The sequence below is a fragment of the Rana temporaria genome, chromosome 13 (genome assembly GCF_905171775.1).
Source record: "Rana temporaria chromosome 13, aRanTem1.1, whole genome shotgun sequence".
Lineage (NCBI taxonomy): Eukaryota > Metazoa > Chordata > Amphibia > Anura > Ranidae > Rana > Rana temporaria.
The window spans coordinates 98862059-98876257 of NC_053501.1; the positions used below are offsets into that span (position 1 = coordinate 98862059).

At 42.5% G+C, this 14199-nt stretch overlaps 1 protein-coding gene across 3 annotated transcripts in view; it reads right to left on the reverse strand.

Annotated features, from left to right (window-relative positions):
• The window catches only part of ADAMTSL4 (ADAMTS like 4), a 312392-nt gene that overhangs the window by 36997 nt on the left and 261196 nt on the right, over positions 1 to 14199 (reverse strand). For all 3 annotated transcript variants that reach the window (XM_040332769.1, XM_040332770.1, XM_040332768.1), the window contains one exon: positions 22 to 226. In XM_040332769.1, the coding sequence (XP_040188703.1) occupies positions 22 to 226 (205 nt within the window). The remainder of the gene's footprint in view (positions 1 to 21; positions 227 to 14199) is intronic.

The following is a 14199-nucleotide window of genomic DNA, read 5'->3' on the forward strand; positions in this document are numbered from 1 at the left end:
AAAATAATTCAAAGTTCTTACCCAAGTAGTTGGGACTCCAAGTCAGTTCTCGGATGCTGATCTGAGTGGCACCTTTTGGAATCTCCAGGATTTTATGGTAGCCAATTGGAACGTTGGTGTCCTTAAACGTGCCCGTGATAAACTTGCACGTTGACCCGTCTCCACCACAAACGCCGCAGGTGTCCAATGTGCTATTAGACCCAAGAATGCCATCGCAACCGGGACTCTGCAAGATGAGAAAAACGTAGGACTTGACATAGGTTTTTTATCTCAATCATTGTGCAAAAATCAGAATTATTTCACATTACAAATCTCTTTATTTAAATAAACCTGATATTTCTTTGAAAGTGTGTTTAATGACAAATAATAATGGGCCAAGCAATACTTTAGGTAAAATCTCAGAGCACTTTGAGATAATACTGTATGTTGTAATTTTGAGATAGTAACACAGAATTCTGACATAATATCTCAAAGCACTCTTAGATAATATGTCTGAATTCAGAGATAATAACACATAATTCTGAAATGCTAACGCACGATATAGACATATGGTCTCAGAATGTTAAGATACTATCTCAAAATGTTGAAACGTTTTTTTTTCCTTTTTCCCAGAGCTCTTCTGCACACATTATGCCCCATACACACGATTGGAATTTCCGATGGAAAAAGTCTGACTGACTTTTTCTATCGGAAATTCCAACCGTGTGTATGCCCCATCTGAGTTTTTTCAATTAGATATTCAGAGGAATTCCAATCGGAGTTTAGCTAGAGAACATGTTCTGTTTTATTCCGATGGAATTCCGTCTAAATTACATGTGAGTTTGGCCTGGGAAAAGCCTGATCGTGTGTACGGGGCATAAGCTCATCCCTAATGAAATTTAGTTTTTAGATTATATACCCAAAAAAGACTGTTATCTGTTTTAATTATAAAAAAAATGAAAAATTATAATCTCAAATCTTCTCTCAATGTTCTTTACCACACTAATCCCAAACTCTGTTTTGATAATGACTGTAGATATTTTCGTACCAGATGAAACCTAATGAAATTTTGTAAGACTTTTCTTTTGGAAGATATGCTCATACCAGACAGTTGACTATTTTAATAATACAAAAAAAAAAAAAACGATAATCTTGACTCTTCTCTCAATGTTCTTGACCATGGTAGTCCCTACCTTAAATCTGATAATGTCTGTAGACATTTCCATACCCAGTGAAACCTAATGAAACTTTCTGTAATGCCGTTTTTTCATGTCATGGAAAAAAACTAAGTTTTTCTCGACGTGATTCTTGTCAAGTCTGCCTTGCATATACACGATCGTGAAAAAAAATGCTCGAGCAAAGCATACAACACATACGACGGCACTATAAATGGGAAGTTCCATTCAAATGGTGCCACCCTTTGGGCTGATTATGCAAATTGTCCTTCTCATAATTTGCTTCTGAGCATGCATTTTTTTTCCCCTGTCGTTAAAGCCTACACACGACCTTTTTCACGATGAGAAAAACGACGACGTGAAAAACAACGAGAAAAAATTGAGTAGGTTCTAAATTTTTAATGGGCATTTTTCTCGTCGAGAAAAATGCTCTGGAGCCTACACACGACCGTTTTTAATGACCAATTTAAAAAGGGCATTTTTCTCGTCATGAAAAACGGTCGTGTGTACACAGCATAAGACTTATTTTGGAAGATATGCTCATAACCAGGGGCGGACTGACCATTGAGTCACTCGGGCACTGCCCGAGGGCCCCATGCCACTAGGGGGCCCCATCTGGGTTGCCAGGCTCAGTAAAAACAGGGACAGTATGTAAAAATCTATGTTTTTTTTTAGATCTGTCCCTGATATGTCCGAAACCGACATGCTCTTGATGTGAAAATCCTGAGATTTTAGCTGCCCCGCCTCTGCACTGCCTCCTGGCATGGTGGCCATCTGTAAGCCCAGGGGCCCCATAATCTTCTATTGCCCGGGGGCCCCATGAGTTGTCAGTCCGCCCCTGCTCATAACTATAAATATAAATTATTTATACAAAAAATGCCAAATGATCATCACTTGGACTCTTATCTCAATCCTCCTGGACATGCTAATCCCAAACTTTGATCTGATAATGTCTGTAGATCTTGCCATAAATTGTTTAAACAATTATTGAACTACAGTTTCCAGCCAATCCAATCAACCATATGAACGCTCATTCATGTTTATTTGGGTACCTTAAGCAGAGCCAAATAACAGGATATAGTGACCCATAATGCACCCAATGACTTTGTAAGGAACTTACAAAGACTTTCTCTTATCTTTCTTTTTTGAAAGCTTGATATTTTCCTTTTTTTACTCAATGAATGAAGGGCTCTTTAGCTCCAGTGAGCATGAAAAGAGACAGTATTAATATGTCAATAAACTGTAGACACATGCTACAAAGTACATAGAGACTCGAGTTAAAAAAAAAACGGACAAGTCCATCAAGTTCAGTTCTTCTCATTCCAAGTAAGTGAAACATGACAGATGAACTGTCTGAGTCTACTGAAGCCATGAAGATCTCTCTTTTTAGATCAATCAACCGCCACAATGTGCCATTCTTCTACCACTTGCCGCCAAATTCTTTCTTTCTGATACACACCTCTGACTCATCTCAAAGAGGATCCACTACAAGAAACGGGAGCCCACTTTTGCCTTCTGGTTTTGTAAACTATATATCATAGGACTTTTTAGAATGAATTGTGACCTTTTTTAAAAAAAAAAAAGCACTTTTTTAAATAAAAAAATAAGACAACAGTAAAGTTAGGCCAATTTTTTTATATTGTGAAAGATAATGTTACAACAAGTAAATTGATACCCAACATGTCACACTTCAAAGATGTGCCCGCACGTGAAATGGAGACAAACTTTTACCCTTAAAAATCTCCATAGGTGATGTTTAAAAAATGCTACAGGTTGCATGTTTTGAGTTAAAGAGGATGTCTAGGGCTATAATTATTGATCTTTAGGAGCTATGGGGTGGAAATTACGTTTTGACGTCGCTTCCGCCCAGCAATGGTATGGAGATGGGTGGGGGCCATCTTCCTGCGCCCAAAAAGAGTATCTGCAAGGTGTTACAGTGTTGTAGCACCACCACTCAAAGCTCCTTTGACGCATGATGTAGATTCCAAATGCAAGTATTAGAATCAACTCCAGACCTTTTACATGCTTGAGGCTGGGTTCACACTATACTACACGACAGCAGTACTACTTTCATCCTACTTTGCTCTGCAACATCTGTCCTACATTGATCCTACATTGGTCCTACATCCATCCTACTTTCATGAACAGGATACTACTTTGATCCGACTTTTTGATAGTCTGACTTGTTCTTTGACCAATCAAAACAATCCCAGAGTGAGATAAATTCCTTTTACTGCTGCTGTAATCACATGTCAGATGTCAAAAGTCGGATGGTTAGGACAAGGCTCCTACTTTGGTCCGACTTCAATGATATTCAATGGGCTGAAGTAGGATAAATGTCGGACCAAAGTAGTACAGGGAGCATTTTCAAAGTTGGACCGACTTGTGTAGGACCAGTTAAGACAGCTCTCATAGGGAAACATTGATTTTCACAAGTCATGCTACATGAGCTCCCAATGTAGGAGCGTTTGTCGGACAAGTGTGAACCCAGCTTAATTGATGAAGAAATAATGAAGGAGTAGCCCACATCTGACCATGAAACAGCTTTTGATTCAATTGTCCAATTACTTTTGGTCCCTTGAAAAAGGGGATGACCATTCTTAGGAGGTATAATTCCTAAACCCTTCCTCCGATTTAGATGTACATACCCTCAAATTAAACCAGAGAGTGTGCACTTTCAGCCCATATCCCTTATATAACTATACCTTGAATATGCTTTGATTAATACATTAAAAAATCTAAAATTGTGCTTGTGTCCAAATATAAATGGACCTAACTGTATACCTGCATTTTTAAGAGATACAAAAAAATGCAGGTAATAGATGGGAATTTGGTATAATACAATTTGACACAAAGCTTGTCATACAGGAATTAGAATAGCCATAAATAGAAAATGTTTTACTTTAGATTATATATTACCTACAATTCTATTTCGTGACAGCAGATTGTAGGTCTGTGGTTTTGGGTCAGTTACATATAGATTCCAATGCTGCATTGTTTACAGATGACCACGTGTACCCCACAGCCCCAACCATCACCCTGATTGTGTGGTTATAAAGTTATCAGGGCATCGGTACTTCAGAACTGTCTGTCATCCAGCAGATTGACATTTCACCCTCTCACCTGCCCCAGTCATGTTTTCTTTCCAGAGGCTCTGTAACATTTTACTACCTGCTAGGCACAAGCTTGAAATAACAAATTAGTGTCAGGAAAACTGACAGCTTTATCTCTATTAAGCTTCTGAAGAGTATGCAGAGTGTAAAAGAAGAAACCAACTCCGTGAAATATTCACTGCACCCTAAATTGGTATTTTAAGTACACGTATAGCCATTTGTTTTTTCAAGGTTAGCACCACCTTACATCTGGAAGGTGGTTAGGGAACCTCAGACATCTTAGTGGGCTAGCATCTTAAACCTAAGGGATCTTCGTTGGGTGGAAAAAATTGTCCGCTTGCCACTTTAGGAAGCTTAACAGAGTTTATTAGACACAATAAACTCGGAGAGAGAGAGGGACTGGGACACAGGATACCGAAAACGAAAAAAGATGTCGACTCCAGACTTTACTTACAGTCAATACAGAAAAGACCTTTCATCTGAATCCTTGCATGGGTACTGGTGGGCATCCAGTACAAAAGTTCATGACACTCAGGGGTCTATTCCAAATGTTTACTGAATAAGAGTATCATAAGAAGCCAACCAGTTTTCTCCCACTTGTGGGTGGAGCCACCTGCACATAGGGGTACCTTTTGCTTGTATGTGCTCACCAATGCCCAGGACCAGGTGGGGCGGCATTCATGTGAAAGTCAACATTATGGTGGCACCCCAACTTAGCGAAGAGCAGATCACTGTGTACAGTAATGCCCCATCCCATGTTACTACACACCTTCCTTGATGTATGTTGCATTTAGGAGAAACACTACTGAGCCTGTGCCTTCTACACCAGTCTAGTGTTCCTTTTTCACCTTAGTCCCAGTGACAGAATGAGTTCCCGCAGTGCACCAAGCATGGATCTCACGCATGCACTTACTTAACGCCTTCTGCTCTTCCATACCATGCAGCTAGATTATGGGTCTTTGTACCGCAGGTTCAGTCCCAGTTACTTTTGGGAACCGCCTGCTAGGGAGGGAGCCAGATCACCAACCCCTTTGGTACCGGAAGACCCTCTGCCATGTCAGGTACCATGCATCATGACTGGCTTCTTTGTGCTTTTCACTAGTTACTTATATCAACTGTGTTCCTCCTCCACTTGTCTTGTGAAGTTAACCCTTACGTATTGGCTTTGCTTCATATACTTTACCGACCCTGTTCTTTCTTATGCTAGAAACCATCATGCATCCCTTTGAATGATTTAAGACCAGGCTTGAGACAGTTTGGCAACTTTACTGCAACTCTTCATGGCAGAACAAATAACAGACACAACATAGTCCAGAACATAAATTAACGTAGGTGTCTGCCCAGGCATACCTTTACAGGTATTAGTCTATGATTGGCGATCTCCAACAACTGGTAGTGTCCACCAGGATCTCGTGGGGTTACATGCTGGATCTTGAACGCCTGAGCTCCATGTCCTTGGTGTGTTCTCTCCTCGTTCTCTCCTCACTCTCCAGCTCCTGCAGTCGCCGACCCCCTGAATCAGACCTTCCCCCTAATTATGTAATCACACGTGGTGGAAGGCTGGTCCAAAAAAGAAAAGCCTGTGAACTGAGGTCCTGGACGTTAATCCTTTCCCCAGCCTGGGCAAGCCAACTACCTTGATAATGCAGAAAACCCACACTGTAGGAAATCCCGATCGTGTGTACGGGGCATTAAAACACAAACATGTACTTTGAGAAAACCTTTTGCTAAAAGTAAATTCCAGAGAACATTTCAAGTCACATAGAAGGGAGTCATCAAGGGCATCATTTATACATAATGCCAACATAGACCTGTCCAGAGTTGGATCCACTATTAGGCACAGTATGCACGTACCTATAAGTATGAGTGGCAAAGAGTGGCTCTTCCCTCTTCCCTAAATAAGCTTTTTCAGATATTATCTAAGCCAGGTCAGGACCAGGAAAACAGGGAAAGCTACCGTTTTAGAAAGGTTGTCCTAACAAAGAGGCGTTACTTAGGGGGGCCAAAACTTGTGTGTTTGCAGGTGCCAAATATGCAAATCCAACCCTAGACTTGTCAAATGCTGATAAAATGTCAAAATACCCTGCGACTGAGTAGCAAACACCCTCCGTTGCCATATTTTACCTTTTGAGTCCCTCCCTGCCTCCCTTATGTGCCGCAGCAGCAACCTGGAAATCCTATGTAAAAGCTGACTTTCTAAAAGTCAATATTTGCATAGGAATAGCCCCAACTCCATCTTAGGCCTTGTACACACGGTCGGACCAAACCGGTGTGACTGGTCCGCCGGACCGTTTTCATCGGTTCACCTCTGAAGTGGCCGTACGGCCTGATATGTGTACACACCGTCAGTCCAAAATCCGATCGGGTCAGAACGCGGTGACGTCAAACACACGACGTGCTGAATAAAACTAAGTTCAATGCTTCCAAGCATGCGTCGACTTAATTCTGAGCATGCGCGGGTTTTGAACCGATGCTTTTCTGTACTAACCATCGGTTTGGTCCGATGGGGCAGCGGTCCATCGGTTCGGTTTTGAAGCATGTTTTAACATTTTGGATCGAAGGAAAACAGACCGATGGCCTATACACACGGTCGGTTTGGTCCGATGAAACTGAACTTCGGTTCATTCTCATCGGACCAAACCAACCATGTGTACGGGGCCTTACTCTGCTGGGATGCAATGTTTATATAACAAAAATGTAAAGTGAGTTTTATGAATATGTTTATCCACACTTGATGTATTCTTCAACCGGCTAATCTTGGTGCTATAATGTTCTAAATGCAATGACAGCAAGTTTGGGTTACCAGTGAACAGATACATTATGGGGTTTTATAGACAAGAAGTGTCTGGGTGAGGCTGTGCGTTAGAATCTTTTTTCACATATCTACATGTCTACAGATGTTGTTCCAAGAAATGTTTATGTTGCCAATGATGAGTCTACACAATATACATAGAACAGATATTGAAATATTACAATGTCTGCCAAACCTACTGTTCTCAGGTGGTGGTCTGCACACTTGGGGCAGGAGGTTTATAAGTTACAGATTTTGACTAACTGAAGTTTGTTCTCAGCACTGATGTACATATACAGGCCCAGATTCTCATACATTAGCGCTGCTCCTGGGCAGCGTAATGTATGAGCTCTACGTTACACTGCCGCAGGTCTACAGGTTTAAATCCTGATTCTCAGAACACTTACCTGTAAACTTGCGGCGGTGTAGCGTTAGATTGCTCGGCGCAAGCCCGCCCAATTCAAATGGGGCGGGCACCATTTAAATTAGGCGCGCTCCCGCGCCGAGCGTACTGCGCATGCTCCGTCGGGTAAATTACCCGACGTGCATTGCGCTAAATGACGTCGCCCTGACGTCATTTGCCTAGATGTATACGTAAATGGCGTCCAGCGCCATTCACGGACGTCTTACGCAAACAACGTAATTTTTATTCAATTCGACGCGGGAACGACGGCCATAGTTAACATTGGTTGCGCCTGCTAATTAGCAGGGGCAACCTTACGCGTCGGGTACGCTACGCAAACGACGTTAATTCGCTGCGTCGACCTCGCGTATGTTCGGGAATCGCCGTACTTACCTCATTTGCATAGACGACGGGGAAAAGCGACGATGCGACACCTAGCGGCGGGAAAAAAAATTACTTTTAAGATCTGACAGCGTAACAGCCTTACGCTTGTCAGATCTAATGGGTACCTATGCGCAACTGATTCTGAGAATCAGTCGCATAGATACCCGGGGCCAGATGAGGTGTTACGACGGCGCTAATGGTGTTGCGCCGTCGTAACTCCTTTGAGAATCTGGCCCACAGTCTCCAAATTTTCAACAACAGCCTGTCTCATAAAACAAATGGTAGAACAGTGTTTAGAGTTTGCACCTATCACACTCTACTTAGCATTGGTGCTCATCTAATGCAGAAAAATATACACACAATGCACTGATTCTAAACACAATTGGGTAGATTCAGGTAGGGGCGCGCTAATTTGCGGCGGCGTAGCCTAGTGTGTTTACACTAAGCCGCCTTAAGTAAGAGAGGCAAGTACATGATTCTGAAGGCACTTACCTTCTTACTTAGGGCGGCGTAGTGTAATCGCGGCGGGCGAAAGGGCGCCTAATTCAAATGGGTTGGAGGGGGGCGTGTTTAATGGTAATGAGGCTTGACCTCACGTTTTTGACGTCTTCAGGCTACTGCGCATGCGCCGGGCGCCTACATTTCCCAGCACGCATTGCGGCTAAGTACGCCGTACGGGCCTATTGATTTTGACGTGGACGTAAACGACGTAAATCCCGATTCGCAGACGACTTACGCAAACAACGTAAAAATTTTGAATTTCGCGGCGGGAACGGCGGCCATACTTGACATTACTATTCCACTAGAGCCTAGCTCTAACTTTACGCAGCCTATCTCTTATGTAAACTGCGTAAAAGTACTGCGTCGGCCTGGCGTACGTTCGTGAATCGGTGTATCCCCTCATTAACATATTCTACGCTGACCGCAATGGAAGCGCCACCTAGTGGCCATCCAAAATATTTCACTCTAAGATAGGACGGTGCAAGCCGTCGTATCTTAGATATGTTTAAGCGTATCTCTGTTTGAGCATACACTTAAACTTAGGTTGGCGTAGATTCTGAGTTAGGTCGACTTATCTACTGATAAACCGGCCTAACTCTTTGTGAATCTACCTAAATATATTACTATGAATGTATGGGCTGATCGCACCTTGTAAGGTGGCCTAAAAACCATAAAGCAGATACCTCCAGGGCAGGGTTGTACTTAAACTCCACCCTAGGCGGGTCCATTTTGTACCAGTCACACCCCTTGTATCATGTAGTTACTAGATTTTACTAAAAGTTAATGTTAGAATATGGTATTTGAGTAAGCCTGAGGTCATCTTTGCTAATACAACCACAGTTTAACTGTAAAGACCAACGGGAGAAAGGTTTCACATTTTTTTAACTATAGTGAGTCTTCTGACTCCTGAACCTCCTTCCTCCTACAGTTCTCTTGCTGAATTTAGCTACAAACAGAGGTGATCAAAAAAGGGAACAAAATAGGTAAATGGTGATGCCCCTTGACAATACTGGCAACTAGTGGCAAAACTACTAGAGTCCTAAAGGTCACACGTTCTGCCACCATGGGGGGCCAAGATTACAAGAAGGGGGCCCACAGCAGAACATGTGAAAGGGTTTGAATGCAAGACCATAATAAAGGTCCTCTTAATGGGAGTAAAGGGCCCAGGCTCTCTGGGACCAGAGAGAAGGGCTCCGGGACCGATGGAATGGGACCTGCGACCGATAGGAAGGTTGTTATTTGTTTGTACTGTCGGTGATATGGTGCGGGGGTGCACTGGATACCTCTGTTGCTATTGTGCTATTGCCAGGTGTTCAGTGCATCCCTGTCCCTTTAAGGAGGAGTGGGCTCCCTTCAGGCATACCTACCCTTATGCCACCTACACACGATCAGAAATTCCGACAAAAAAAAATTGTTTTTTTTCTGACTGAATTTTGGCTCACAAAATTCCGACCGTCAAGAACGCGGTGACGTACAACACTACGACGAGCCGAAAAAATGAAGTTCAATGATTTAGAGCATGTGTCGAATTGATTCCGAGCATGCATGTTTTTTTTGCGTGTCCGAATTGCATACAGACGATCGGAATTTCCGACAATAACTTTTCCCATCTGAAAATTTGAGAACCAGCTCTCAAATTTTTGCTTTCGGAAATTCCGACAGAAAAAGTCAAATGAAGCCTACACACGACGGTCGGAATTTCCGACCAAAAGCTCACATAGAACTTTTCTCGTCAGAAATTTCGATCGTGTGTACGCGACATTAGTCTATCTATTGTTATATACTGTGGGCCAGATTCACAAAGAAGCGCCTATCTTTAGGCGGGCGTAGCGTATTTCAGATACACTACGCCGCCGTAACTTAGAGCGGCAGGTCCCGTATTCTGAAAGAACTTGCACTCTAAGTTACGGCGGCGTAGTGTAAATGGGCCAGCGTAAGCCCGCCTAATTCAAACTAGGCTGGTAGGGGGCATGTTGTATGTAAATGCTTAGTGACCCCACGTAAATGACGCGCTTAACGAACAGCGCATGCGCGCGCATGCTCAGTATCACGTCGAATTTTCAAAGTAAACTATGCCCGCTCAATGCTTAGTCAACGTGAACGTAACCTATGCCCAGCCCCATTCACGGACAACTTACGCAAACAACGTAAAATACGACGCTGTTCGGACGTTTCCGACGTCAATACCTAACATGACTTACCCCTGCTTTATGAGGGGTAACTTTACGCCGGTCAGACGCCTTACGTAAACAACGTATCATGATACGCCGGGCGCACGTACGTTTGCGAATCGGCGTATCTAGCTCATTTGCAAATTCGACGCGGAAATATAAGGAAGCGCCCCTAGCGGCCAGCGTAAATATGCACCCCAAGATACGACGGCGTAAGAGACTTACGCCGCTCGTATCTAGGCAAAATTCATGCGTAACTGATTCTAAGAATCAGGCGGAAGATACGACGGCGCACATTCGGACTTACAATGGCGTACGTGGAGTTACGCCGTTGTAAGTCCTTTGTGAATCTGGGCCTGTATATGCTCCAACTAAGGAGACTCTCAGAATTATAGAGTTAGGATGTAGTACAAAAGGGTGCCATGACATGGCCTCTGCAGCTTACGCATATATTTGCAAGTGTGTGTGACTAAACCGCTGTTTTTAACGTGAACTGTTAGGGTCAATTCGGGTTTCTTGCAGGCTGGCTGGTAAGTGGGAATTTTTGTTTGTTGTTTTTAAAATATGTATCTATCTGAGACAATCCTAAACTGACCAGTCACATAGATAATACTGGAGAGTTTTGAGTATGCTTCCTGGTTCAAGCTTTCCAGTTAGAAAGGTCATGGAATTTTATCTATTAGTCCTCTTAGCGTTGGCTTTTCCTTATTGATGTAACTTAATTGTTCCTCAGAAACAAGATTTCCTGTTAATTACGTGCCTGACCAGGCTGAATTTATCAGCAAAGATAATCTCATGTTTGAGTCTCAGACAAACTAGGAGCCCTTGAAGCCAGTATATTGGTCCCTTCCTTGAGGCCATCATATGAACTGGGAGGTGGGTGGTTATTTATATAACCTGTATGTCCACCCTGATGTCGATGAGTTTTTTCTTGCAGGTCCTTCTTCTAAAGTTATTTGGATTTAGGGGCATTCCTTCTCTAATTTGACAAGAAGAAGAATTGCCTTTTGTTCTTTATTCGAAAAATTACCTTTGGACAATGACATATGTAGGCTGTTTGGAAAAACGGGTCCAAAGTGAAGGGCTATAATAGATAGTTAATCATGAACTTTGGATGATTTTGGCCTGAACTTTAAATTATAATTCACTGAGATAGCAATGCAGTGCCTTGAAAAAGTATTCATACCCCTCCAAATTTTCCAAATTTTTTACTGTTACAACCAAATGTATTTTATTGGGATTTTTTGTGATAGACCAACAGAAAGTGGCACATAAATGTGACGTGGAAGTAAAATGATAAATGGTTTTCATTTTTTTTTTTTACAAATAAATATGTGAAAAGTGTGGCGTGCATTTATATGCAGCCCCCCTGAGTCAATACTTTGTATAACCTCCTTTCTCTGCAATTAGAGCTGAAAGACTTTTTGGGGATGTCTCTACCAGCTTTGCACATCTAGAGAGGGACATTTTTGCCCATTCTTCTTTGCAAAATATCTCATGCTCTGTCAGATTGGATGGAGAGCGTCTGTGAACAGCAATTTTGCCTTCCTCTGGATAAACTGTGGGTATGAAGTTGGGTGTATGGGATTGTACTGTTTTTTTTTATTTTGTTTGTTTATTTTTTGTGGTTGAACTGGATGGACTTGTGTCTTTTTTCAACCTGACTAACTATGTAACTATGTAATTTTCAAGTCTTGCCACAGATTCTCAATTGGATTTAGGTCTGGACTTTGACTGGGTCATTCTAACACATGAATATGCTTTATTTGAAACCATTCCATTGTAGCTCTGGTTGTATGTTTAGGGTCGTTGTCCTGCTGGATGGTGAACCTCCACCCCAGTCTCAAGTCTTTTGCAGACTCTAACAGGTTTTCTTCTAAGATTGCCCTGCATTTGGCTCCATCCATCTTTCCATCAACTCTGACCAGCTTTCCTGTCCCTGTTGAAGAAAAGCATCCCCACAACATGATGCTGCCACCACCATGTTTCACGGTGTGTTTAGGGTGATGTGCGGTGTTAGTTTTCCGCCACACATAGTGTTTTGCTTTTAAGCCACAAAGGTCAGTTTTGGTCTCATCTGACCAGAGCACCTTCTTCCACATGTTTGCTGTGTCCCCCACATGGCGTCTTGCAAACTGCAAACGGGACTTCTTATGGATTTCTTTCAACAATGGCTTCCTTCTTGCCACTCTTCCATAAAGGCCAGATTTGTGAAGTGCACGACTAATAGTTAAACTGTGGACAGATTCTCCCATCTGAGCTGTGGATCTCTGCAGCTCCTTCAGAGTTACCATGGACCTCTTGGCTGCTTCTCTGATTAATGCTCTCCTTGTCTGGTCTGTCAGTTTAGGTGGATGGTCATGTCTTGGTAGGTTTGCAGTTGTGCCATACTCTTTCCATTTTTGGATGAAGGATTGAACAGTGAGATGTTCAACGCTTGGGATATTTTTTTATAACCTAACCCTGCTTTAAACTTCTCCACAACTTTATCCCTGACCTGTCTGGCGTGTTCCTTGGCCTGTTTGCTGGTTCACACTGGGGCGGCTTCAAGGTCGTCCGACTCTGAAGCCTCACCCGTATAGCGCGACTTCAGAGACTATATAGAAGTTAATGCAAGCCTCTCCGAAGTCACTCCCAAGCAGTACAGGAACCCTTTTCTAAGTCAGAGCATCTTGAGTTGCTCCTATTAGAATGGTTCCATTGTACTGAATGGAGCGTGACTTGTCACGCTGACAAGTTGCCTGACAGGTTGCCCCTGTGTGAACCGGCACTAAAGTTCTCTAACAAATCTCTGAGAGCTTCACAGAACAGCTGTATGTATACTGAGATTAAATTACACACAGGTGGACTCTATTTACTGATTAGGTGACTTCTAAAGGCAATTGGTTCCACTAGATTCAAGTTAGCTGTATCAGAGTAAAGGAGGCTGAATACATATGCACGCCACATTTTTCAGATTTTTTTTGTAAAAAATGTGGAAAACCATTTATCATTTTCCTCCCACTTCACAATTATGTGCCACTTTATGTTGGTCTATCACAAAAAAAATCCCGGTGTTGGTTGTAACATGACAAAATTTGGAACATGTCAAGGGGTATGAATACTTTTTTAAGGCACTGTATATCTTTTTAAGTTGTTTAATTGAATCCAAATCACAGTCATTTAACTCCAGAATTAGTCTGTTTTTCACATTTGTCTACAGCTTTTTCGGATGGCACTAGAATACCAAAAAACTCAAACTCAATGCTGAAGTGACCCTTGATTAAGGACAGAATTCCAGAGATAGCTAGCAGTCTGTCATTAGTATTGTATCTCAGATAACACCTGCCATTTATTAACCTTGGTTCAATCATAGAAACTCCCCTATTTGGCAGTTCTTGTGTTATTTGTCTTCTATGGGTTTTCAAATCCCGAGCCTGACAGCTTTGGCCAAAGCAGCAGCTCATGTGAGTCTTGTGGAACAATGCCCTGGATGTATACAGAGAACAGGTTTTCCATGCCAGACCAAATCCCTGGAATGACTGTAGAAAGGGACCTCATTTAGGAGAAGGCAGACACGCCGTCTCCTGGCACCGACTGCCACTGAAGACCACATACTATGGAAGAGGCATTGGGGTGTGAGAACCAAGAGATCTGGGAGCCAGCAATGGGCTTTTATACAATATTTCTTACATTAAAAAGG